We start from the raw sequence: 27,743 nt of genomic DNA on the forward strand, positions 1-27,743 counted from the left end.
TAGTTTTGTAGCAGTCTGAAAAAAACAACTAAGATTCACACTGCCTGTTGACGGTGATTTATTTATTTTTTAGGGAGGGACCACACAAATGCATTCAGCCTTGGCCCCACACACACACACGCACACACACACACACACTCACAGAGTCAAAGAAGCAATTAGGAATTAAAATAAGGAATTTAAAAAAAATCAGAAATGTATTCAACCATAATAAATGAAATCTAATTACACAAACCAAAACAATCCCACCCAGTTCCCAATAAACACAAATTCAGCAACAACAAACAACTAACGAAACCCACACACGATGAAGGCCATAACAAAGTCCATAGGAAACGGCAACCAATGTAGTGAAATGATAGAGAATGGATAATCCAGAGATCAGCTTGTTGTAAATAAATGTAAAGAACACTCCTACTGGTATATCCTGATGATGAAGAGCACTCCCTTCTCTGAAGTTCGACGAACAATCCAATTCAGTCCTCATGCAGCAAGCAGACCCCAGACAGTCCATACACACTAACAGGAGATAGTCTAGGCCAAGAACAATAATCCAAAGGCAATGTATGGGAAGACAAAATAGACGGGTAACTCCAGACACAAAACAACTTTTCTTTTCTATGTATAACCGGCCTCTTTTTAAAACTAGTGCTGGCCTTCTTGTCCCCAGCAGCCCCTGTATCTTTAGCAGGCATCCAATCATAGCCACTGCAGGGACTGCTGGGAATTGAAGTTTTTACTCCCCAGTAGCGCTGCTACAGTATAACTTATTTGAAATTTAGCAACAACAATGATCATTTTCTAATCATGCAAATTTAATGTAAAATTACTTAACATTAGAGATCAATTGACCTTTTATCAAAACCCATGAATACATTAAAAAATCAATAAATGAATTTACAGCCAAAAACAAACTTCAATTTACTTACTGTACATGGATTTTGAAATTATTTCTCTTTATTTGTTAAAGATGATTTATTTGTTTAGGCTTTTCACAAATGAGTGATTTCCATAACTTAAAAAATGGATATGAGTTAAAATTAAATGAATGGATGATGCACACGATTTTACGCATAGCATCTGATTTATGTACATTTTTCAAACTCGCCTACCATTTTTCGAAAAGCCTTCCACACAGCAGGGTCAGATGTACACACAGCACCGCCACCCCTGAGCATCTGACCTTTCTCCCTATTCAAGTCCGCAATGCAGGTCCAGGCATCACGGCCACTGGCTCCTTTAGTGACACACCATTTGGAATGATCAAAAGTGGTCTTGAAGGAAGGCACCTTTGGAAGGTTCACAGAGATTATATTGTAAACATTATGTTTCACAGAGCAGTTGGATGGAAGAGGACTGTGCAGCCGGCCCCAGCCTTTTGCAAAAAGATCATCACCTAAGGGTTCCACTAGTAGACCAGAGTACAGATCTGCAAAAGAGTGAAAAAATTGCAATCATCAAAACGCTCAACAGCGATAATCTAGAGTACATCCTGCAAAAGGAATACAGGATAAGCCACATGTTATACATGGATGACCTCAAGCTCTTTGCGAAGGACAACAGTCAACTGGATCAAGAGTTTGGCATAGTCAAGACATTAAGTGACAACATCTGCTTGGAATTTGAATTAGACAAGTGTGCCAAAGAAACCGTCAAAGAAAGCAAGCTTATGTTACGACTGAGTGCAATGCTAAACAATGGTACTGAGATATACATTCGTCATCAGGATGAGGTTTACAGGTATCTAGGAGAAGATCAAATTAATCGTATTCAACAGGGAAAAATCCAAAATGCATACTATCGCTGAGTCATACTCATTCTCAGCACTGAGCTCAACACAAAGAACAAAATGCAATCTCACAACAGCTTAACCGTGTCAGTACTGCAGTACAGATTTGGGATCATTGATTGAAGAGAGCAGGAAATCCAAGAGATAGACAGGAAGACAAGAAAGCTGCTAAATATGTATGGCCTCCTACACCCAAAAGCTGATTTAGACCTGATGTACATCTTCAGAAGAAGTGATGGACATGGACTTATTGGGCTGGAGAGCACATATTAGAGTGTGATTGTTGGCCTTAGTGAATATGTCAAGCTGAGAACTGACACCTATACCAGATTCATAATGAGTCACCAGAAACAGAAGAGGAAGTACAGTCTTAGCAAAATCTGTAAAGAAATCAAGCGCAGATACTTTAAGTCTAATATTTGTCCCCAGACAATAGCATCTTAAGGCCATCGAGCACAGGATAAAAGCTTCACTAATTGGCAAAAAATGAACAACCTCCCACCAAAACCACTTCATGGTCAGTTCTACAGATACACACTGAACAACTACGTCGAAAAGAAACTGATCTTTAGATGGTCGTGAGGCTCAGGGCTGAACACTGTATACTGAAGTATAATTACAAGCCTTTCATAAGTTTCAAAGGCTTTTATTGACAATTACATTAAGTTATGCAAAGAGTTAATATATGCCATATTGGCCCTTCTTTTTCAAGGTCTCTGCAATTTGCCCTGGCAGGCTGCCAATCAACATCTGGGCCAAATCCTGACTGATGGTAGCCCATTCTTGCATAATCAATGCTTGGAGTTTGTCAGAATTTGTGGATTTTTGTTTGCCCACCCACCTCTTGAGGATTGACCACAAGTTCTCAATGGGATTAAGGTCTGGGAAGTTTCCTGGCCATGGACCCAAAATTTCAATGTTTTGTTCCCCAAGCCACTTAGCTGAGCTTATGGCACGGTGCTCCATCATGTTGGAAAAAGCATGGTTTGTCACCAAACTGTTCTTGGATGGATGGGAGAAGTTGCTCTCGGAGGATGTTTTGGTACCATTCTTTATTCATGGCTGTGTTCTTAGGCAAAATTGTACGTGAGCCCACTCCTTTGGCTGCAAATATTGACTCTTTGCATACACTTAATGAAACTGTCAATAACAGCCTTTGAAACTTATGAAATGCTTGTAATTCTACTTCAGTATACCATAGAAACATCTGACAAAAAGATCTAAAAACAGTGAAGTAGCAAACTTTGTGAAAACCAACACTTGTGCCATTCTCAAAACATTTGGCCACAACTGTACTCATGATAGCTCAGAATCAGGCACTTAACACATGCTATCATCAGAAGAATATTTTCAAGATTGATGTTGATAGGACGTACTGGATATGTCAGCAACAAGAAGAGCACATCAGTCATATTGTTGTTTGACACTCATTGCTGGTGCCAAAAGCATACACTCATCGACACAATCTAATGGCTAACTACCTGCACTGGTCAAGGCCTTCCATTTCCTGATTGGTATAATCACTAGCCTGATGATGTTTTAGAGACAGAGACCACAACCATTATGTACAGTATGGTTGTGAACACAGATCAAATCATTGGAGCCAACCAAGACAGAAGCAGGAGGTGATGTCTACTTATCGAGGTAGCTGTCCCTGATGATGAAAATGCCTCAGACAAACAAATAGAAAAACTCGGCCAAATTAAAAGACCTCAAGATTGAGATTTTGTACAGGTGGAAAACAAAGGCTTGTGTGATTCCATTTGTAATCTGAGCACTTGGTACTGCTCAGCTAGGTCTCCAAACTGATCTTTATGACCTGTCAGGTGATGTGAGAAACACCCATGTGCAGAAGACAGCCCTCCTCAGAACTGCCCACATACTTTGTAAAGTCCTGACCATCAGACAATAAGACCTAAGGAACCTGGTTGGTTCTCAGTAAAAATCAACCAGCAAAATAATAATAATAATAATAATAAGTAAGTAAATGAATGTAATCAATTATCATTAGAGTTACTTTCTGAAAAGGAAGGTACATTTTACAGAAAACCTGCATTACTTTTCTTGGTGTAATACTATTATATACAGTCATTTTTAGACGTATACATTCATCATTTAATTAATCACTTTACTGATTCAGAAAGTCATTCACATTTTCCTCATTGCATTAATTCTTAAAGTAAGATGTTAACCTTTTTATGTTATTTCCTTTCAAGGTGATGGCAGGTCTAACTGGCTCGACTGTCCACAATAAGTCACTTCCACATTGTCAAAGCCAAAGGCACAAGAAGACTAATTTTTCATTTTAAATAAATAAAAGACAGTTTTAAAAAGCAAACTGAAGGATCCTTCCCTCTTGCCTACCATGTTCATAAATTAGGGAAACTCCACAGATATTGAACTTAAAATACTTCTTGGTAATACAAATTTAAGTTCCTTGGAGATAAAAAGGTGTTGCACAAATTTAGAGAAGCACATTGATTTAACAGCAAATAGAAATTAATAAGTGCAGCAGAGACCAATTAAAAATGACTTATTAGCATTTCAAAGGTCTTGCATTTCCTACATCGATGTACTTGTTTCTGTGGCTACCACTGTTGAATAATTAGGTTTATTATATGGACCTTGTACATCCATCCATTTTCCTAAACTGTTAATTCAAATTAAAGGTCCTCCACAGCCAGAGCCAAATTCTGTTTGTCTGGGCACAAGTCAGGTGCAGGTCACACTTAAGCAGCCTTGCACACTCACTTTTATCAAGCCAGTTTGGAGTCACCTCACCAGCAGCTACTCTGTCCTGCCTTAGGTCAGGTCAGGTCAGGTCAAGTCAAGTCAAGTCGGGGAGCATGCACTGCTACAGGGGGTTGCCACACCCACCACACAATGAAACAGCTTGGGATCCTGGTTGGTAACCCCCCAGGCAGACAGTGCAGTCCCACTCTCTGGAAATGACCATCTATTTGCCACAGCCAGGTGTTATGTGGGCGACCCCTTGGCCTGGTCCAGCCACACAAGTCCTCAACAATGAGGATCCTGCGCACTGGATCACCCTTGGGGAATCGTGTCACATGGCTGTACTGCCATAACTGATGCTCCCTCACAATGCAGGTAACGTGCCTCATTTGAGACTCCTTGAGCAACTGCTTGCTTGACACAAAGTCAAACCAGCGGTGCCCAAGGACACTCTGAAGAGAGACAGTATCAAAGGAGTCCAGTCTTCATCTCAGGTCACTGGATAGCATCCGTGTCTTGCAACCATATGGGAAGACAGGAAGCACCAGGACTGTAAAGACTTGGACCTTCATCCTTTTGTATAGATATCGGGAGCGCCACACACCCCTTTCCAGTGACCTCATGACCCCCCCCGTGCTCTCCCAATCCATCTACTGACTTCATAGGAAGAGTCACCAGAGACATGAAAGTCACTGCCGAGGTAAGTAAACCTCTTAGGGTGTGAAGGAAATCAGAATGCCCAAAGAAAGCCACAAAGAGAGAACATGCAGGACAAATAGAGACAGTATCGGTGGTGGGGTCAGAACCTAAGACTGTGGAGATGTGAATCAGCAGCGGTAACCTCTGTGCCACCCTACAGGCTTTGCTATTCCATTAGATTTCAATTTTCACAGTTAGATGAAATTGAATGAGCATGAATAAACTGATCCGTTCTAGACCAGGAGACCAGGGTCTGTTACATCAGCACTGAGCACAAAGCAAGAAGATGTTGCGAGTGAGGCATCAGTATGACGCAGGGCACCATCTTCTAACGTGCATATCCAGTTCAGAGTAACAGAAGGTGGTGACTATCCTGGCAGCACTGGACACTAGGTAGGAATGAACCCTGGACACACACTTACACTTTCACATGGTGGGCCACTTTAGATCAAAATGTAATTCAAATAATTATTTATTTTCATATGAAGCTTTATAGTGTTTGGCTTCCTCATCAGAGTTTTCTCAATGGCTTTTAAAATATTTTAAAAAGATTCATCATGAGTGTCGAAAGATATGAAGTATTAACTGAAGCATTTTGCGAATTGTTGCTCTCATCAAGCAAAACATTTTATACAAATGCGTGTCGTTCCATGAATATATCACACAGTGGGCCGGCACAAACAGCAACGATTCAGTCAACATTCTGCTTATTATTGAGGTTTTGCCCAAAGTAAATGTAGGACTTTACTTCTAGCAGTATCAGTCCATGTGGAATTCATTTTTATTTCACAGAAACCTACCATCTTTAAATCGCGAATACTTCACAAAGCTGACAAACGTGTTTCCTCCTACAGACGTCATCTTTAGCTGTCTGCTCCATGGTGCTGTCTTCGGATAGCACTCCCTTTGTGCCACACACCTCAGGTCCAGAGGGAATGTTTTCGGAAGGTCATAATTGAATGTAAAAGGGTGGATATATTGCAGCTGTATGGCTAACACAAAAACAGTACAAAAATAAAGAATACAAATGTTTGACAGAATAGATACTGTATGTCAAGTGGACCACCACGATGCATTTGCATACCCCTTGCAAGTTGTTATAATAAATTCTAGCAACATTGCAACTTTTACTTAAATAATAAACACAGTTTCACATTCATCTTGCTCCAGTAAGTGTTCTTCTGCATGTGGCCAGTCCTGTGGCCTGGTTTGCTGCTCAAGCTGCACTACACACTAATGGGAGCGCTGGAAAATGACTTCATAGAAAAAATGAAAAGCTTATAGATTCCAATAGGACCACAATAGTTATACCATACGTAATAATTATGACTCATACTGCCATAAAACATGAAGCTCAGAAAAGTGAAGGAATCGGAAGACTTTTAGAAGAAATCCTGCATTGTAGCGTCTTACTTCACCAGAGGACAGGTAGAGGCACAGATTAAGGAGAAGGACAAGCGTGTTCTGGGATGAACCAGGTAATGTAGATGGGAGGTGACCCAGCAGAAGCTAGGCAGGAGGTTGAAATTCCTCCTGGGAAATACAAGGTAGTAGGAAACCCAAAGTAAAGACTTGCAGGAAGTGGAGACGGTGGCACTGCCAAAAAAACAGGAGAAGGTGGCAGAGTTTAAGATGCTAAGATTTGCATTGTGTGACGAGGATGGACAGGATTAGAAATGAGTACATTAGAGGATCAGCTCAGGTTAAACGGTTTGGAGACAAAGTCAGAGAGGCAAGATTGTGTTGGTTTGGACATGTGCAGAGGAAAGATGCTAAGTATATTGGGAGAAGGATGTTAAGGATAGAGCTTCCAGGTAAGAGAAAACGAGGAAGGCCTAAGAGAGGGTTTATGGATGTGGTGAGAGAGGACATGCAGGTGTTGGTGTAACAGAACAAGATGCAGAGGACAGAGAGATATGGAAGAAGATGATCCGCTGTGGCAACCCCTAACGGCAGCAGCCGAAAGAAGAAGAAGAAGTCAATAAAGCTGCATTTGACAGCACACATCCCCTGAATGGAAGAAGTGGGACCTTGTGGGGTGCAATGGTCTCAGAAGCAGCCAGGGGGCACTGTGATTTGGTGTCTGCAAAAATGTAAAAGACATGCTCTTGGAATCCACAAAATGTCTCACATATGAGAATGAAGCACCAGTGTATGCTCGACAGTGCTTCATTTCTGACCCTTAAATTAACAATTGGACTTACAGTGGGAAAAGGTTTAAATTTACCTGCAGTTTCTCCTGCGCTCACTCTGGCTCAAAATGGGACATTTTGCAGTGTTTCCAGAATGATGGCTTTCGTTTATTTTGATTTTTGCTGTGATGTTGGAAAATACTAAACTTTGACATGGGAATCAACACTCAGACACTGATAAGTTAAACGTCATTACTACGGCTTCTCTGCTCTTAGTTATTTGGAAAGACATTTAGGTCATCCCTACAGTGTGCAAGTGCTGTCTTCTCAGTGTTCCAGTGTCTACCCAAAGTTGGTCCCTCTTATCCTATTAATAATATCTGCAAGATTAATAAGCAACCAGAAAAAAACACTACTTAACTTTGTGGTTTATATCAAAACCCAGCAGGGAGTAACACTTTGTAAGTGAAGAAGCATGCCCTAATTTCACTAACCATAGTAATGTGTTTCATTTATAACTACATGAATCTTTTTACTGTAATTGTTTCATATATGCAGGGAAGTAGAAAGCAATCAGTAATAATAAATTAAGAGTCTACGTTCAATTTCTATTCAGATACTGAAGGAGTTCTTCTTCTTCTTTTTCCATAGCTATTCCCATTTTTATACTTGACTTGACTTCTCTAATTAAGGTATTGGTGTGCTTCTCCACAGGAGAATTCAATAATACAGTATATAAATTGTTCTATCCATTGTCTGCTGAAAGAAAACTCCTGACCGGAAATGGTTTCCTGGTTATTGCAAAAATAACACTCGGCTTCCAAAAAAAGTCAATCTAAAGTTATGAAAGTAAACATAAAGGTTTCTCCATTATCACTTATATACATCTGTTCATTGCTGATCTTGCCACAGTCTCTTCCATCAGCACGTGGAGTCAACGCTGGAAGGAGAAACGGGCGAAGCTGGGTATATTCACGTCCTCATAAATGCAGACACACACCAAGCAAGCCAACCTGCACATTAGTGGAATGTGGATATCAAACCCAAAGAGAAGCATTTGGGCTGGGGAAAACATGGAAATGCCGGAAATATCAAAATCAGTTTAAGAAATAGATGATAAAAATTGTGATTTAGTAGACTTCATATAATGTATTCAGGATTTTGTTTTCCTAGACTTTCACTGAATATTTAGAAGGTTTGGACAGTTCGGCAATGTTTTACTGCAAGTTCAGCATTATTCATGAATATTTAGCTCTCATGATGCAACCTGAACCTAAATAAGCTGCAGCAGCCTGTCTGCCCTGAGGCTCATGAAATCAGTGCAGTGGATTTTTGAATAGCTGACACCTCACCCAGCTAAACATTAACTTCACATCTAGAACAAAGTATTAACATTCAATTGGTCACAGAATCCAATTAAATAGATATGAGTGTACAGTTTAGTATCCGTTTCAGTTAACTCAACAATGACTATTCGCCTGACAGTCAATCAGATTCATGTATCTGTTGACACTCACATTTTAATATGAATTTGGTAACAACAGCAAATTCAGCATTCAGCATTTATGTTTGCAGCATTCTGTAACATGACGTCCTTCATAATAAATACATGCAACAGAAGCGAATATGTCAAACATTAAATCTCACCCTTTAAATTACTAAGCAGCTTAAACAGCCAGCATATAAGCTGATATAATAACAAACATTTCAAAGAAAAGAAAAATCAAAATGAGCAAAATGATTTCATGATCTCCTCTGAAAGATGGCCCCAATTTTTACAGCTGCACTGGGGCATCGGAACCCCGACACAGTAAGTGCCTCCTACTGGCCTCACCTCTTCCAAAAGCAACCCATCTTATTCTAGATGGTCTACCATCCAAGTACTTGCTGGACCCAAACTTGCTGTGCTTCAGGTGGATGGCTTGCTGTGAAGTTCAGGTGGTACAGCATCGGAGTTCCCAAAAACAAGTAGCTGCTGAGATGCGGTACTAGAGAGGGAAGAACGTTGTTTTCTAAGGACATGGCTTCAATGGGTTTAATAAATCTTCACCATCAAAGTTTAGGGCAGCAAAAAGCCGGGTGTGACAGCTAACACAGTGGACACTGGTGGCACAAAGCTGGGTGTCACAACTAACCCAGAGGACATGGATAGCACAAAGTCAGGTGTGACAGCTAACCCAGAGGACACTGGTGGCACAAAGCTGGGTGTCATAGCTAACCCAGAGGACATTGATGGCACAAAGCCGGGTTTCACAGCCAACCCAGAGGACATGTACATTGCGGGTCAGGTTACTGCCACCGCCAGGTTATGAATAAAAAGATTACAGGCAGCATTTGCTCAGGAATATGCCGTCCTACTCATGGCCCTGGAAATAGAAGTGTCAGTGTGCCAAATTTACAGTATGTGAAATAAACTCTGGGCATGGCTCTGTGCAAAAAGAAGTCTCATCAACTAATATTGCATTGTTTAATTTGAGCTCTCTTAATGGCAAAGCATTGGTGCTGTCAGAATTCATCATTGACACCAAACTTGATATGCTGTGTTTAATGGAGACTTGGCAAAAACCGAATGAATTTACGTCTTTCACAGAGGCAACACCACCTGGTTACACTTTCCTCACAGAGCCTCGTAGCGCAAGACAAGGCGGAGGACTTGCAGTAATTGTCAGAGTGGAGTTAAGCATGAAAAGAATCCTAATTGATTGTCCATTGTCTTTCGAGTGTCTGGCTCTTAAACTAATAACGGAATCAGGTCCTGTCTTACTCATTGTTCTTTATCGTCCTCCAAAATACAATGCATCCTTCTTATCTGTTCTGACTGAACTATTAATCCACTTAAGTTCCTCTTCCCAGGGATTACATCTTGCCTGAAGAAGGGACCTGAGTTGCCTCGAAAGCTTGCATATTGTAATCTTTTTAATTAGCCAATAAAAGGTGTCATTTTGCTTGGCTTTTCTCTTCCCAGGGAGTCATTCTTCTTGGTGATTTCAACATCCATATTGACATCCCCACATCTAAACTGAGAAATGAATTCCTATCCTTACTGGACTGTTTTGACTTGACACAACATGTTGATTTTCCCACCTACTCTGGTGGTCATATATTGGATCTGATCTGTACTTCTGGATTATCTGTAACCAACATTTACAGCACTGATTTGGGACTCTCTGACTATAAAGCAGTACTTTTCACTGTCTCACTGCCTTTTCCTCCTCTTACCTGTAAATGACAAATTTCTTACAGAAACCTTAAAAATATCTGTCCCTCTATCCTTTCTGGATCCATTTCTGATCTTTTACGGTCTTCACCTATTCCATCAACACTAGATAGTCTTGTTGACCACTATAACTCAGCCCTTCATTCAGCATTAGATAAAACAGCTCCTTTAAAACATAAGGAGGTTTCCTTTAAGTGTTCAGCTCCTTGGTATAATTCAGAATTGCGATCTATGAAAGCAGCTGGCCGACTGTCACGTAAGTCTGGCCCCACCGTGCACATCTAGGTTTTCTCTGACCACCAAAGAGCCTACAGAGAAGCACTAACTTCTGCCAAGAACACCCACTATGGTAGAATAATAGAAAGTGGCCACGATAACCCAAGGGTTTAGTTCTCTGTAGTTAATAAACTACTTCAACCCGCATCTGGCCCAACTACCTCTTCTACTGAAGTCTGTGGGAAATTCCTCCACTTTTTCTGTAACAAAATTAAAGATCTTAAATAATTCAACTAACATAAATACATCATCTGTTTATATCTTCCCTGTTCTCACCAGTCACATCTGCTTTTGTTAATGACCTGCTTTGTAAAATGAGGCCGACTACTTGTGTACTGGACCCCATCCCCACCACACTACTTAAATCCTGCCTTCATGCCATAATCCCGACTATTACAACAATAATAAACTCATCCCTTGACACTGGCTTTGTGCCGCTCACTTTTAAAACCACGTCTGTAACCCCCATGTTAAAAAAGTCTGGTCTTGATGCTGACAATCTTAACAATTTCCGGCCTATTTCCCACTTACCTTTTCTGTCAAAAGTTCTTGAGCGTGTTGTAGCTTCCCAACTCACCAACTACTTAACTTTTAATAATTTGATAGAACCCTTTCAGTCTGGTTTCAGAACACAGCACAGCTGTGAAACTGCTCTGCTACGGGTAACCAATGATTTGCTTATGGCAGCAGACTCTGGACAAACCAGCATGTTAATTCTGTTAGACCTCAGTGCAGCATTTGACACTGTCAGACATGACATTCTACTGTCCAGAATGGAGAACATGCTGGGTATCTCTGGCACTGCCCTCCAGTGGTTCAAGTCCTATCTGACTGATAGGCAAGAGTTTGTTAGTCTTGGCAACAGCAGGTCCAGCACAGCGCCAGTCACACAAAGAGTTCCACAGGGCTCTGTCCTTAGTCCTCTTCTCTTCTGTATTTATATGCTTCCCCTTGGCCATATTATCCGTAGCTATGGACTGGGTTATCATTTTTATGCAGATGATACTCAACTCTATTTGAATGTTAAAAGTGGAACTTCATCAGAGCTTTCTCAGCTCACAACCTGCCTTAGTGAAATCAAAACCTGGATGGAGCAGAACTCTTTAAAATTAAATTGCAACAAAACTGAACTCCTGCAAATTGGGACTAAAGTGCAACTTAATAAAATGAGCTCCTTCCCAGTCTATCTTGGCGGTGATCTAATCAGACCTGCCTCTACTGTAAAAAATCTTGGTGTCATTTTTGATTCCTCCTTTTCTTATTCTGCCCACATAAACCACATTAGGAAACATTCTTACTTTCACCTCCGTAACATATCCCGTGTTCGCTCCTTCCTCTCCTTTTCTAACGCTGAGAAACGTGTCCATGCTTTTATCACATCCCGCATCGATTATTGTAATTCCCTACTGGCAGGTACCCCTTCTAATCTTATATCACAGCTCCAGTTGATTCAAAACTCTGCTGCAAGAGTCCTTACATGGACCAGCAGCAGCGAGCACATAACACCCATCTTGCTTCGCCTTCACTGGTTCCCTGTGTCTTACAGAATTGAATATAAAATCCTACTAATAACCTAGAGTACTAGGGTGCTGTACCGTGTTAGCCATTATGAATGTAGAGAAAAGCCAAGCAAAATGACACCTTTTATTGGCTAACTAGAAAGATTACAATATGCAAGCTTTCGAGGCAACTCAGGCCCCTTCTTCAGGCAAGATGTAAGATTACATCTTGCCTGAAGAAGGGGCCTGAGTTGCCTCGAAAGCTTGCATATTGTAATCTTTCTAGTTAGCCAATAAAAGGTGTCATTTTGCTTGGCTTTTCTCTATACTAATAACCTACAAAGCCTTAAATGACCTTGCGCCAAACTACATCAGTGACCTTCTCCATCACTATGTGCCTGCCCGTCCACTAAGGTCCTCTGATTCTGGCAATATTGTTGTACTCCTCACTAATCTACACTCCATGGGTGACAGGGCCTTCAGCTGTATAGCACACAGACTCTGGAATGACCTACCGAAATTAATCAGGTCAGCTGACGCCATGAATTGTTTTAAAAAACAACTCATCTGTTCAGGAAGGCTTTTAGCTCTACCTGACTTTATTACCCTTCTTTCAGTTTACCTCTATGTCAAGATGCTCATGTAACCTCTGTGTGTGTGCTAAACCATCAATTATATTGTCTGTTAGGCTTTTTTCTCTGAATTTACTATCTTACTCTTCTTTATTTATTTATTTATCTGGTTTAGTACAATGCTATATACTGTATACCCTGCTGTTCTTGAGCTTGGGAAAGGTGCTATATAAAAAATGTATTACTGTAGGCACAAAGCCAGGTGTCATAGCTAACTCAGAAGACACTGGCAGAATGAACAGCCCCCTTATTCTTACTTTCATCTACATGCCTTTTCATGTATTCTTTAATAAAATATACAAAAAGAAATTAATCATTTATTATTATGTATTTCTTAAAAATAAAAATGAATAGAACAACATGAATATATTTTCTTTCAGTGATTCTAAAAAAAAAATGGCAAACTCCTCAGCAAACCAAAAAAATCCAAAAAACAAGAACTTTCATCTTCCAAATTTTGTAACGCAACACAAAACCAAATATTCTCTTCAATCATGAAGTCCCAACTTAGACGTGTTTTAGGTGTTTAATTAATGTCACTTCTGTTAATCTCATGACAGCCTGCTTTGTTGTTTAATAAGGAATATGGCTGCGCATAAATAATCCTTTCAAATCATTCTTAAATGTTAAATGCATTTAAAATAAGTACAGCTAAGCCAGTAAATGTTAAGCATTATAAACATGTATCTGTGTTGTACTTAATTATTTTTTTGTGATTAACTTTATTTATTATAAAGCATCACAGTGCATGCCAGAAATTACAAACACTTAACGAAATATACACAGCAGCAGGATTTGAACTTGAGAGCACATCTATTAACAAACTCTAAAGAGATAAATAGGAATGAAGCATTCAGATTGTTACATTGTCTCACATTGCAAAACAGGGAACAGAAAGCAGCTCAGTGCAATGTGAGCCCATTGACTAAAGCTGCAGCCATCACAGACACTCTGCTGGTGTTTGAGGACCTTACGTCACTCTGACCCAATAAAGAAAACAATCAGTGACATTTAAGGACTTTCTGACCAAGAGTGCACATAGCGAGTGGATCTTCATTTCCGTCTCCATATGCTGTGTATCCATACTCACCTTTAAAGGGTTTCTTCAGAATACATCATGGACATGTCCTCAAAAACACATTGAGTGCACTAGAGCTACATTCTGTGTTTTTTTTTTTTTCAATTTGCCAAAATGGGTGATTGCTGTCTCAGTTAAACAGTTTAATAAATATTTGTAGCTTCAGACAAAATATGACCTACTACCGTAGGTCTGGCATCAAAGCTTTTTGTTCATTTCTGTCTTATTATTTTTTTGGCTATCTAATTCATACTAGTTGTTTTGTGGGCTGCAATTCTCTGGCTTCACTGGGAAATCAAAATAAATTACATCTCATCAAGGATAACATTATAAGTTAAATGACATACACTAGATGCAGTTAATATTTACCTATATCCTTAAATGAATTGTATGGATATGTCACACACAAGAATGTCTGTCCAAAATCAACACCATTTTTAGGCCAAAAGGCAGCCCGGCTGCCACCAGGAAACTGAGGAGTGCTGTGACTCAACCAAATTCCAGTAGTTTTGTCTAGTAGAATCATACCTTGAAATAAAACATAAAACATGGAGCCTACTTAGAAAACACTTCCAATAACATACAGTGCATAAACATTTCACCCATGTATCCATCACTTGGACATGGCGAGTCCACTACAGGGACAAAGAAAGTCAAATCTCATCCCAGCATCTTCAAGTTCAAGGATGGAATTAACCCAGGAGGGGACACTCGTCCATCACAGGACAGACTCCCATAGACACCCCCACTCACTCAACTTGGTGCCACTCACCAGCCGAACCCGCTCATCTTTGGGACGTGAGCTAAATAGGAAAGCACTGATAATAATGATCAGACATGAAAGACACAGACAGCACAGAGTTCAGACCATGGGACCTGGACATGCCATTGTGCTCCAGCCTTCAATCCACAGTCTTGTCATGGAAATAGTTTGTGCGGGAAATGAATGACGAAAATTCATAATTTGACATTTTTTACCTTTGCTGTGTCCAAATGATGAGGGAGGTAGACTTTTGGACTTTGTGGGTGGTTGATCATTGTAGAAGAGAAACCCAAAGACTTCAGTCTTCATGGAGAAAATAAATAACAAAATAAGAGTTTTAAAACTAAAGTCAAAATTGCATATGAATATAGTGATATATACTTTATATATTCTAATGGAGTTAGTGCCGGGCTGCAACAGTGTGCATCTGCAATGGAAAAAAGGTAAAGGTTATTTCCTTGCTGAAAAGGGAAGAAGTTTAAAGACACAACAATTTGATTATATTTATATATGTTGTCACACACGTGCGAGTAGGGGGACGTTGTGTGGACCAAGTAAAGGTAGTTCCACGCCAGGCCAGGAGAGGGCAGTGTGCACTAAACCTTCTCCAGTTACCTCTACAGACCAGCCGCGGGAACACCTATCAGAGTCAGTGATGACACTTCCGGTTCCGGTGCCCAGAAGAACATCACTTCCAGTCCCGGTGCACAGAGTGATGTCAGAAGGACATCACTTCCGGTCTGAGCACTTAAAGCCGCCATCTTTCCCAGCCCTCGTCAGTTCTATCTTGGAATCAGTGCTATCAACAGCTCTGTATTATTCAAAAAACCATTTGCAGCTAGGAATATTATACGGGTGGCTGCCCCAAACCTTTTTATGTGTCGAGTCTGTTCCATTTCACAATGTGTATATATATATATATATATATATATATATATATATATATATATATATATATATATATATTCACGGCATTCGTAGTCTGTGTCACAATCTGATTGTATGGGTGGTTACCTACCAGGTAACGCTTGTGGTTGGCCAGCAATCTGCTAACATCCGCCACGGTGCCCTCAGTTTGTGAGGAGCAGATCATAGAATGGTTGAAATAGTTTACTGTCAAATAAATGCAAAGAGTACGCGACACGTGTTTCGCCCTCATTCTGGGCTCATCAGGCGTACACACTCCACTGCACTCCCTCTCGGGAATCGAACCTCGGATGTCAGCGCCAGAGGCGATGCCCCTAACGTTGCGCCACGGCGTGTGATCTGCTCCTCACAAACTGAGGGCACCATGGCGGATGTTAGCAGATTGCTGGCCAACCACAAGCGTTACCTGGTAGGTAACCACCCATACAATCAGATTGTGACACAGACTTCGAATGCCGTGAATGTAATTACCCCGATCTACATGCTGTCAAATAAACGAACCACACGCTGTGGCGCAACGTTAGGGGCATCGCCTCTGGCGCTGACGTCCGAGGTTCAATTCCCAAGAGGGAGTGCAGTGGAGTGTGTACGCCTGATGAGCCCAGAATGAGGGCGAAACACGTGTCGCGTACTCTTTGCATTTATTTGACAGTAAACTATTTCAACCATATATTTATACATATGTGTATGTGAGTGTGTATATGAGAAGACACAATATATTCATATATCGTTTTGGATTTTGGCACATGCTCACACATAACAAACTGTACTGTATACACTGTGCACCTAGAAATAATTTTTGAGTCTGCATAAAAAAACATTATGGCAAATGATTAAAAAATTCCTATCCCTGAATACCTGAGCCCCCCAAAGCCACACCACCGCCCCCTGTTTGTGAATGAGCAGTACAGTATGTCCGACGATTGCCTTGTCTGCTCTTTGCATCTGCACAGCCTGAGGACCCAGCAAGTCGCTGCCTGCTGCTCGGTGATCAAGTCTAGAGTGTCCATTGCCTCTCAGCCTTTGAGATTAACACAGCAACACCTTCATGTTTTGATCCAAGGTGAATGCAGACAGAGGACTTCCTTTTGCCTTTGCCAGCAAACAGTTGTTCTTCCTCTTTCCTTTCACTGAATGCGCTCACCAGGAGAACTAGAATTAATATGGAGTGACAGATTCCTTCTCATGTATTTACAGTTTGACACAGCATCGCAGCATGATTACTTAAGAGGGTCTAATTCTTACCTTTCGCTCAATATATGTAAAGTACGGCTCCAGTGTTTGCCCCACAGCACTTTGGGTGTCATTGATATTAAATTTCCCATTGAGCCAACCATTTGTGGATGCATCCATATACAAATAGTTCAGCCCGCTGCTTTTGTTTATTTTTGGTAGTTTGTATAATATAAACCTGTACAGAAAAAATTAAAATGTTACAGCACAAAACATTCATTTATAGAGCACTCATTCATTTTTTTTTAATTACGCGTGCACAAATCCTCAGCCATTAAGCAGGACTATTTATTTTACACATGGGATTTATAGCACCTGCCATTACTGCACAAACATTTATACTGTATAGGCAGCATGGCCTCTTGCTTGAAAGTTTGGCTGTAGCCTTTCTTGTTACCTTTTTGGATCACATAATAAGGTTACATTTTTGAAAATATAACAATGTTACTTCGTAAAGACCTGCAACTGTTAATCAAGCACCAAAAGAATGAGTGTGAATATGGCAGACATGTGCCCTACAAAGGCCTCGGGGCCCAGTGCTGCCACTATTGGTTTCTACACCTTGGTCTGGAGATGGATAAAGAGATTTCTACAATACACGAGAGGAAGGGCAGTTGTAAATCGTGGACCCAAAAGACATGTATGGATATATATTTAAAGAAAATGTAAAGCAACTGGCACCAAAATTAATAAACTCAATGGTCTTGCAAAAAGTGTGCGATGTTTATCAATTCTTGCTCCGAAGGCGCGAAATGATTTTCCCACAACAACCTGAACTGCCCTCAGTCTATTGATGTTAGACTCCCTTTGACAACACACCTCTTTGCAAAGATTCTTGAGACTATTTAGGTTTTGTAACCCTCTGACTTCTTCCTGGATAATGAGAAACTATCAACAGTTTGGTCCTTTTAATGGGGCTTATAGGTTAGCTGCAATTCAAGTCTTTATGAGCTCCAGTTTAAAATGTATCTGGTTTTAGTTTTTAAATTTGTATTTTATTGTATGAATGTTGATTTTATACCCACCTTAGATAAAAAAAATAATAGTAGTCATTATAATAATGATGATGGTGATGCATTTCAGGCCAGTTTGGTGTTACGGAATGTGTACGGTGACCGCATGATTCCCAGAACTGATGCAGGACAGGACAGGACAGGGCAAGACAGGACAGGGTTGTTGCTCAGTTGTTAGCTTATAATGTTTTACACATCAAATTACATTTATTTCATATTTTTTGTAATTCACTGCTGTAATGTGAGCATAATTGTGACCCACATTAACACTGCTTACCCAAATAGACACTGCCTAGAAGTAGGGTGAGGTCCTACACAGTTCAATATATCGGGGCTGCCATACAGGATTGTTCTGGGCAGTACAAGACATCTGGTGGCCTGCGCAGTGTCGGGTTTCCTGACCATGATAGAACCAAAGAAAGTAGCTGTTGTGTATTTGTATGTTCAGTAACAAGTTAGATTTATATTGATGTTAATTGACATTCCTGTTGTTGGTAATTTCCAGTAGAATGTTAGTGGGTGGGATGGAAGTTCTTGAAAAAGGTATTGTGTCTTTTTTCTGAGAGAACCTAATGAGAAAACTGACATGATTGTGCAGTTATTAAAAGCTATAGTTAAGAATCATTATCAATGTCTGTGTGTTCGAAGATGGCTAAGGACAAATGTATCATAAAGGAACTCTAACAGCTCTCACACTGTGGTGCTTTCCTCCACTTTTTTCTTCATCAGCTGCCATCAAATTAATTTCCTGCTCTACTTTTCAAAAACTCAATAAAAATAGGATAAAGTGGGGATGAATGATGCTCTGACTTCAACTCGCTTACTGGCTTTTCTGTAATAATTCATTACATTTATATAGCACTTTTCTCAGTACTCAAAGCGCTATCCACACAGGGAGGAACCGAACCCACAATTTTCCACAGTCTCCTTACTGCAAAGCAGCAGCACTACCACTGCGCCACCTGTGAGGACAGTAGTGTAGTATTTAAGCCTTTATATACAATATGAGTGAAACGTCTGGACACACCCAGAAATGTTTTTCATAGAAATTAAATCCTTTTTTTAACAAAGATACCATTAAATGGACTAACAAAACACCCAAGACATTACTAGTGGGTATAATAGCTATTACTACTTGAAATGAAAGATTTTTAATGCATTATTCACATATGGCTGCAAAGGCTCATTCCTTCAGTGTCCTGATGGTAAACTCTCCCTACTTTGCTAAGTTTACATGCAAATCAGTTATTAGAGAAACCTTTGTAAATGCATCGGCACCACTAAAACCTGTGATTCTTTTCACTTGATTTGTAAGGCAACGGCATTTTTAAGTTCAGTTCTAGATTCAAAAATGGTCAACATGAATCAGCTGTATGAAGAAACGTGTCTTACTATTATATTTTTTTGTAGAATTAATGCTCTTCCATGTAACAGATTGCCAAAAAGCTGAAAATTTCATTCAAATATTACTGTCTTGAGAGAAAAGGCCGAACTGAATCCAACCAGGATAGAAACAGAAGGGGAATGCCCAGATGGACGACTGCATAAGAGGAGAAGGTCATCACATAGCCATGTGTTGAAATAAATGGATTCAAAAAACAAATCAAATTTTATCCATGAGAGTTATGGTAGAAAGTGGTCATCCCATTACAGTTTCCAAGACCTGGGATAAATTGGACATACTGTATTTATAATAGTTTCAGAGCTAATTCTCCTGTAATTGCTGTTATTTGTGCCAGTGACAGAAGGGATTAACTGCTTGGGTTACCTCATTGTTGTGGTCTTCTGCATATACTCAGTACTGTCCACTTACCAATCTACAGAAGCGCCGCTTTCACTCCTGCAAGTCACTTTTGCACACGCAGCAGGACCAAAACAGAGGACCATCCAGACAAAACAAAGTCTTCCACAAAAACCCTCCTAAATTAAAGAAAGGACCATAAATTACAATTTTAGCAAGAGAGAACTTTAGCGCCAATCAGTGCTGTGGGCACCATACAATTAAGCACCGTATTTTTACCTTTAAGCACTCAATGTCAAATTGTAGTGTCATGGGTTTATGAGGGCTCCATCAGTCGTCTCAGGCTTATTTCAGTTTCTCCGTGTTGTTCATTATATTTTGTTAATTATATTGATTTGTTGGTTTAGATTTTTTGGTTAGGAAATTTAGTCTTAATTCAAATGGCCTTTTCTGTTTAGATAATTTATGTACTTTTGTTAATCTTTTTAATATTTTGTATTTTTGAATTACTTCCTTGGATATTGAGATTTTGTTATTTTTTAAGTCAAATTTAATAAATTAAATGTAAAAGTTTTGCTTATATGAGCCAGGGTTTTAGTGGTCCCCTTTCCCTTTTGAGGTTTTAGGCTTTTAACTGTTTTGAATGTACAGACCATAGATTTACTGCTGACATTTAGAGACAAAACTGAAATGAGAGATGGCACAGAAATGCCATAAAGCATATAACCAGGAAGACAATAATTAAATAAAAGAGCCAGAATCATTGTCAGAAAACCAAGCAATAAATAATTAGCTAAACAGGGTGCTCAAAAAACAGCCAAGAAACATGAGACATAAACTGTAATCAGAGGACAGAAAAGAAATGTCATAATTAGTAGAATCAAAACTAACAATACGAAATGACACAAAATCTCTTCCTTCAGGAATCCATTCTTGAATGAATCTCTGTATAAGTGGTGCCGGCTTTTTAAATCATTACACTAGTGATGTCATGACCTCTGATAACCGTCTCCCATCAATGCTGCCTCATATGATAGCAACCAGTTGCCAACATGGCAGCATCCATGGAGGAAACAAGACAGCACTATGCAAGGTCAGATCAGGTTAGGTTGTGGAGGATGAACTGGTACAACACGTTACTGCACCCACCACACGAGAAAACAGCTCAGAATCCTGGTTGGCAACCCCCCAGGCAGGCACACACTTCAGTCCCACCCACCAGAAATGACCATCTATCTGCCACAGACAGGTGTTACGTGGGCATCCCCTTGGCCTGGCCCAGCCACTCAGGTCCTCTGTGAGCTGGATTACCCTCAGGGAATCGTGCCACACAGCTGTAGTGCCGTAACTGATGCCTTTCACAATACAGGTAATGTGCCTCATTCAGGACTCAGTGAGCAACAGCTCATTCGACACAAAGTCAAACCAGCGGTACCCAAGGATTCTCCAAAGAGACACAGTACCAAAAGAGTCCAGTCTTCATCTCAGGTGACTGGAAATCATCCATGTCTCACAACCATATAATAAATCAGGAAGTACTAGGACTCTAAAGACTTTGACATTCATTCCTTTGTAAAAAGTGCCAAACACCCCTTTCAGTGACTTCATGACTCCCAATGCTCTCCCAATCTGTTTACTGATTTCGTAGGAAGAGTCACCAGAGACATGAATGTGACTGCACAAGAAAGCATAGAAAAACACAATAAAGAAAACGAATAATACAATCACTGGATTTCTTTGCCTCAAAAACCATGCAAATTACTGTATACTATGACAATAAGCCTTTGTTGAAAGACTCAGCCCTTTTAAAGTTTTTAGGGCCTCGATAGCATACTGGTGGTGCAGTTGCAGCTCAAAACACACAATTCAGTACATTTCGAGTTACATTTGAGGCATTCTGAGGTGGCCCTTCTCACTCTTTTAAAGACCTGGGGCCTCATGTATAATGCAGTGCATAGAATTCACACTAAAACATGGCATATGGACAAAAGCGGAAATGTGCGTACGCACAAAAAAATCCAGATGCCTAAATCTGTGCGAAAGCCAGCTTCCACGTTCTTCCGCTACAAAAATCTTGGTCAGTGTGAAAAGTAACGCACATGCACGCGCCTACTGGCACTCCCCAACTCCTCCCAGAATTGCACCTCTTTGAATATGCAAATCAGTATAAATAGCCCTTAAGCTCATTGTTCTGTGAAAAGGCAATGGCAAAAGCATGGGGGATAATAGAAGAATTTCAGCGAATACCAAGTGGAGGCAAGGAAAAACATACTATTTGTTGGTTTAAACAGTGGTATAAACAACAAAAGGAAGTTGATTGAGTGACACAGTGGCGGAGAAACTTGAAAGCTCAAGTTCACAAGGTCGCTGTGAAAAGGCAAGTCGTAGCCCACCGTGTGAGTGTCATATGGAAGCTTATTAGGGTACAGAGAAAAGAAAAAACATAGGCACACAGTGGGGCAAAGCTCGAAATGTCAACTTTAATCTTGAAATTTCCACTTTAATCATCCATCCATCCATCCATTTTCCAACCTGCTGAATCCGAACACAGGGTCACGGGGGTCCACTGGAGCCAATCCCAGCCAACACAGGGCACAAGGCAGGAACCAATCCCGGGCAGGGTGCCAACCCACCGCAGGACACACACAAACACACCCACACACCAAGCACACACTAGGGCCAATCTAGAATCGCCAATCCACATAACCAGCATGTCTTTGGACTGTGGGAGGAAACCCATGCAGACACGGGGTGAACATGCAGACTCCACACAGGGAGGACTCGGGAAGTGACCCCGGGTCCCCAGGTCTCCCAACTGCGAGGCAGCAGCGCTACCCACTGCGCCACCATGCCGCCCACTTTAATTACGTTGTTTATTTTGTCATTAAAGTAGAACATCATAAACTTCATTTTAAAATATTTAATTTACTAGTTTCTCAAATACCATCTTAACTAAAGTAGCACATTAAATTCTTTGTTTTGTATTTGTTCTTCTATGTGCTCTATGTTTGTGAATTACTACGTGATTCTTAAACGGGCTTTCTCTTCCTCCGACAGAACACAGAATCCATTACATTCATGATATTAGAGCTCTCTGAATAACTTAAATACTGAGATGTATACTTGTTATCATTTTCATGATGATAGGAACTAAAGCACGTTATTAAACATGGGAACACGGTGGCGCAGTGATAGTGACGAGCTGCCGCCCCGTCCAGTGATTGTTCCTGCCTCAAGATGCTTGCTGCGCCATGCGCGACCTTCGATGAAATCATTTACTGAAGCAGTACTGTCACTTTCAAAGTACTAACCCCCAATTCCTGTCCTTCCTTTTCTTTCTCCAAGTAACCAATTGCCAGACAATCAACTCTGTAATAGACGTCAAGCCATCTGTAGGCTTAGAACGCAGATTCTTCAAAACCTTTAAGGAACATTGAAATATCTTCGTAGTACATTTTTAATTATTCTATCCATCTATCCTTCCAGTGTTGCGCCAGTCCCAGCAAGAATACAGCGCGAGGCAGGAAGAATCCCTGAACAAGGCACCAGATCGTCACTAGCGGTGCACCACCGTGTCCTCACATGTTTAATTATTAACAATATAGATTATTTAAATGATGTTAACATTTTATCTGTATTATGTAATAAACATATTTTGCTGCATTTCATCTTAAACATGATATTGTCATCATATATAAATATGTGCTTTATAAAGTGGCTCAGGTTGTACAATATTATAACTGTATCACAAGTTTACAGTGAGGCGATTGTACTAATAAGTACAAACTGTTCTACAAGGAGCACTTGATGGACTGATTGAGTGCGTTTATAGTTCTTGAGATGAAACTGTTTCTGAACCGCAATGTCCCTACAGGAAAGGCTCTGAAGCGTTTGTCGTATGAGAGCAATTCAAATAGACAGCATGGCTGAGGCAGCGTGTGCTTGATGCTGTATACCGATAATTCTCTTTCCAATCAGCTGCTGTATAGCTGTGATTCCCCACTCAGATACAGTGGGATAAATACTTGACAGTAACAACGTTAAAGCAGATATGGTATTTGGAATAGTTTGGCCATTCCGTGGACCATTATATTGTTACAGGTTAATTACAATTAGATGCCTTAAACTAATAAACAATATGCAGTTAATTTCAGTGTATTTGATAAAGCTGTGTCAGGGATGTGGATATAAAAAAGAAAAGGAAACCACACTGGAACAAAAGCACTGCTTTGACGCTGGGTGCCGCCAGTTTGCAAAACCGAGTTGAGAACTTGCGCACGCGATGGTTTGAGCTAGCATGAAAATGTGTGTGGCTTTATGCCAAGTTTAGGTTTTATACATCGTTATTTGAGCATGGAAATGGGCTTATGCAACATTTTTGTACGTATGCACCGTTTATACATGAGGCCCCTGATGTGCAATTTTTGTCTAGCTGTCATAACTCTTTACAGCACCTACTGTCCTATACTCTGTCTGAGTTTGTGAATCTCCATTAGTGGTCACTTTGAAATAGTGCTACTTCTCTCCTGCATTTCAAGTGTAAGAGGAAAGGAAGGAGCCTCAAGCTCCAAGACAATAAATCTATTTTAACCTTGGCTGTGATGTTGCTTAACCAGAAAAGGACAATTAATTCATGACACGGAGAAATTAAACATTTTTAGCTTGCCAGAGAACAGAATTGTGCAATAATGGCTACCAGATGTTTTTTTTTCAGGCATTCATGTTTTCACTATACAACTTTATATAAATAAAGGACTAAGTTGGCTGAGGTGGTCTTTTTGTGATTCCATCATTGATCCTTTCTGTAACTGATTGTCTGATATATAATGTGGTATCTATTATAAAAGTAGGTGTTATATTAGACAAAAGGACAGAGAAATGGTAGGATGATTTTAAAGAAGAACTGGTAAATGAAATGAGCAAGAGATGAAATCTAATCTAAAATCCAAACTTGTCAACCAAAAAAAAAAAAGAAAAGAAAAAGCAAATCCCAATAATACTTGGATGTTGACTTTCAGCCAGAATATAAAGGTGACATGACATAATGGTGGACCTGCCTCCTGAGGTTCCAACCACAGGATACCTGGAATGTAATAAAAGGACTTCACAGAATATATAAACACTAAATAATTATTACACACCACAATATAAACAAAAATTATAGCCATAAAAGAACAAAAATATTAGAAAACCAACAATTGGCCCTAGAGCGTTTGGTGTGTGTGTGTTCACCCTGCAATGGACTGGCGCCCTCTCCAGGGTTCGCTCCTGCCTTGTGCCCTGTGCTGGCTGGAATAAGCTTCAGCACCCACCACCACCCTCCCAACCCTGTTCAGGACTTATCAGGTGAGAAAATGACCGACTGACAAAATAATAAAATAAAGAAAGAATAAACTTGAGCCAGGATTGTTGAACAGCAAGTTGAATTTCTCACCTCACTGATGAAAGCAAATACATTTTATTGCTGCATCCGTAATGCATTTAAATTCACACTTATTTCTGTAAAATTTTGCAATAAACATAATACTCTGCACTTCTCATTTACTTTCTCTGTAGATGTCTCCATTAAAAGCACATTTTAACAAAGCTTGCTCCAGCAGGCAGGAGCACAACACTGTGGCCAGACCTGGACTGTCCATTGCAGGTCACTGCCTGGTTAAGTCTGAGCTGCCAGGCGTGTCTTGGAACTTCAGTAGAAAGAGGACCAAATGTTAGAAGATGGCAACACCACCCAGCAGTCTCGTATACACATTACAAAGTGAAGGAGGGCACTGTGACATTTATATTAATCAGGCAAACCAAAGACAATTTCAGCATCTGCACAATCAATGCAGTCTCTAACTAAATAACTCCAAAGTTAGAAGAATAAAGTAAAATAAAAGTTTAACAGGGCACTCACCATGATTTCCGTTGTGATGCAGTCAGTATTTCTCAAAGTGCATACTAAATTAGCAATCACTGAAGTCTGTCCTTTCTTTTTCATTTTTTTTAAACTGAAATCTTTAACTTCCTTAATTTAAAACCACTTCTGATTTCAGTAATCTATTCAAGCAGAAATCCTAATATCGTAATGTGAGCCTAATGGAACATCTTGTTCTAGTTTTGAAAAGAAGTTTATAAAAGTAGAAAGAAGTGATATGTGATTAAAAAAGGAGGAACACATTCGTTTGGTCTGCGATTTGTCACAAGAGGTTCGCTTTACACCCGGTGTCTCGTTGTGTGCTGAGTGAACTGAAGGCTGGTGGGAGGCCAGTGCAATTCCTCCAGGCCAACAGGGGGCAGCAGGACACAACCAGGACTGTCATGTCCAGCAATTATGATCTCTAACTCACTGTGGTTTATGCTTGAAACAGTTATGTAGGCAAATGTGAAAAAGTACAGTCCCTAGATGTTAGAAAATAAATTTTAAAGCCATGTTAAGGCACAATCATTCACTGGGTGCCCTCTTAGTTTGAAAGAAATTATTGTATATGCTTGCCAACAGGCAGAGTGGGAAGGCAGTGGTCTGCAAGTGCTTCAGAGACTGCGATGGGCTAGATATTGTGCAGTAGCAGTCCATCTGACGGAGAAGGGAAGTGAGTCCTTTGACAAGCATAAAGAGGATTTGAGAAAGAGGGCCCAAATGGTCGCAGTGAGGCTGAAGAGTGTGATGATGGATAGCAGAAAGCGAAGGAGACTGCTGATTCTGTACTATTAGCATTGCTCACATTTCTCTTTACCTCAATGGCATTCTTCAGTCTTCTGCATTCTTAACCAACTAGAGCTGCAGTACTGTTCCGTGGATGGGTAGCTAGTTAGCACACACCACACAATTATCTTAACCTGCATGATGAAATGGCCATTTTAAAGTTTCACAGATAGCATCACACATGCATATGTATCAATAAAAGCTGCTGTTCTGTGTGATGCTGTTCAAGGTGGTGTGGCTTTGGTTTGCAAATTCATCACCTGATTCAGAATTTGCATATCCTAATTGACAGAAGTTTCAATGACTAATTTATTTTCTACTTTATTATACTATCAAAGAAAGAGTTCAGTGTTCAGCTATTATTGGAGCACAGTTTACTGTATTGACATATTTTGCATCTATCTGCCTTTATTCACACATATAAAACAATTGTAGCTTGTACTGCACTATATGAGCTGCAAAACAAAGTCTTTGTGAAATTTAAGCATCAAGTGACAAAACTGGAAACAAGATTAGAATTGAAGAATCTTATTACAGAGAGAAAGACAGAACAAGGGGTCATAGAGAAGTGACAAATATTCCCAATAAGATGATAAAAAGGCGCCTACCCCACTGTGCCATATCTCACATTCTTAAGGACTGTGTGTCTGTCACAGTGGTTGATATCTCAGTGCTGACTTGTTGTACTTCAGTTGGTAATTCAGTCTTGGAAGCTTTTCTCTTAACGCAGCCATCTAAACACAGCTGAATGGTCATGACTTTGGTGACAGACGAGAACCTCACCAATGCTCCCATGATGCCAGAGCCAATTGGTAAGAAGGACTTCCTGGGGCCTTGCAGCTTGTTTCTTTCAAGAAGTTAAATCGGCTTTCAAAGTCAAGCTAAGTGCCTTTTTTCTATTATATTTGTGTGCTTTGTCCTTCACAGCTAGTTTTTTTTTTTTTGAATGAGTCTGTTTTTAGGGCTAGCACTATGCTGCAAGATAAAGAATTTTATTCTAGAAAGTGCATCCTATGGTAAATGTAAGGAAACATTTTTCCAGTCTACAACACAGACAGCACAAAAGTACTGCGGGCATCTACAAAGGCTGCTTGGTGCTCAGGTGGATTCTTGTAAGGACCACGAGATGCCACTATGAGCTAAAACCCCTGGAGACATTTAAAGTTGTACGGGCCACTCCTGACAATGGGAGATAAACCTGGAGTCAAGGTGTGAGCTGTGTGAAGGCCAGGGTCCCGTGTAGCTGGTTTTCTCTGGTTATGCATTTAGACAGATGTTAAGTTTCAACTTTCCCAGTTCCACTACAGCCTCATGTCTCCTAAC

The 27,743-nt window shown here is 40.2% G+C and overlaps 1 protein-coding gene across 1 annotated transcript; it reads right to left on the minus strand.

The window, feature by feature from the left end:
- Positions 1 to 797: 797 nt before the first annotated feature.
- Positions 798 to 25,773, minus strand: LOC114659215 (deoxyribonuclease-2-alpha-like). Its single transcript, XM_028811547.2, has 7 exons — positions 25,632 to 25,773; positions 19,805 to 19,911; positions 16,991 to 17,156; positions 15,034 to 15,121; positions 14,425 to 14,583; positions 6,022 to 6,213; positions 798 to 1,429 (listed from the first exon to the last, which is right to left on the minus strand). The coding sequence occupies exons 1-7, from the start codon at positions 25,713 to 25,715 to the stop codon at positions 1,086 to 1,088; spliced, it is 1,140 nt and encodes a 379-aa protein (XP_028667380.2). The 5' UTR covers positions 25,716 to 25,773; the 3' UTR covers positions 798 to 1,085.
- Positions 25,774 to 27,743: the final 1,970 nt, after the last annotated feature.

The sequence above is a fragment of the Erpetoichthys calabaricus genome, chromosome 10 (genome assembly GCF_900747795.2).
Source record: "Erpetoichthys calabaricus chromosome 10, fErpCal1.3, whole genome shotgun sequence".
In the NCBI taxonomy this organism is placed as follows: domain Eukaryota; kingdom Metazoa; phylum Chordata; class Cladistia; order Polypteriformes; family Polypteridae; genus Erpetoichthys; species Erpetoichthys calabaricus.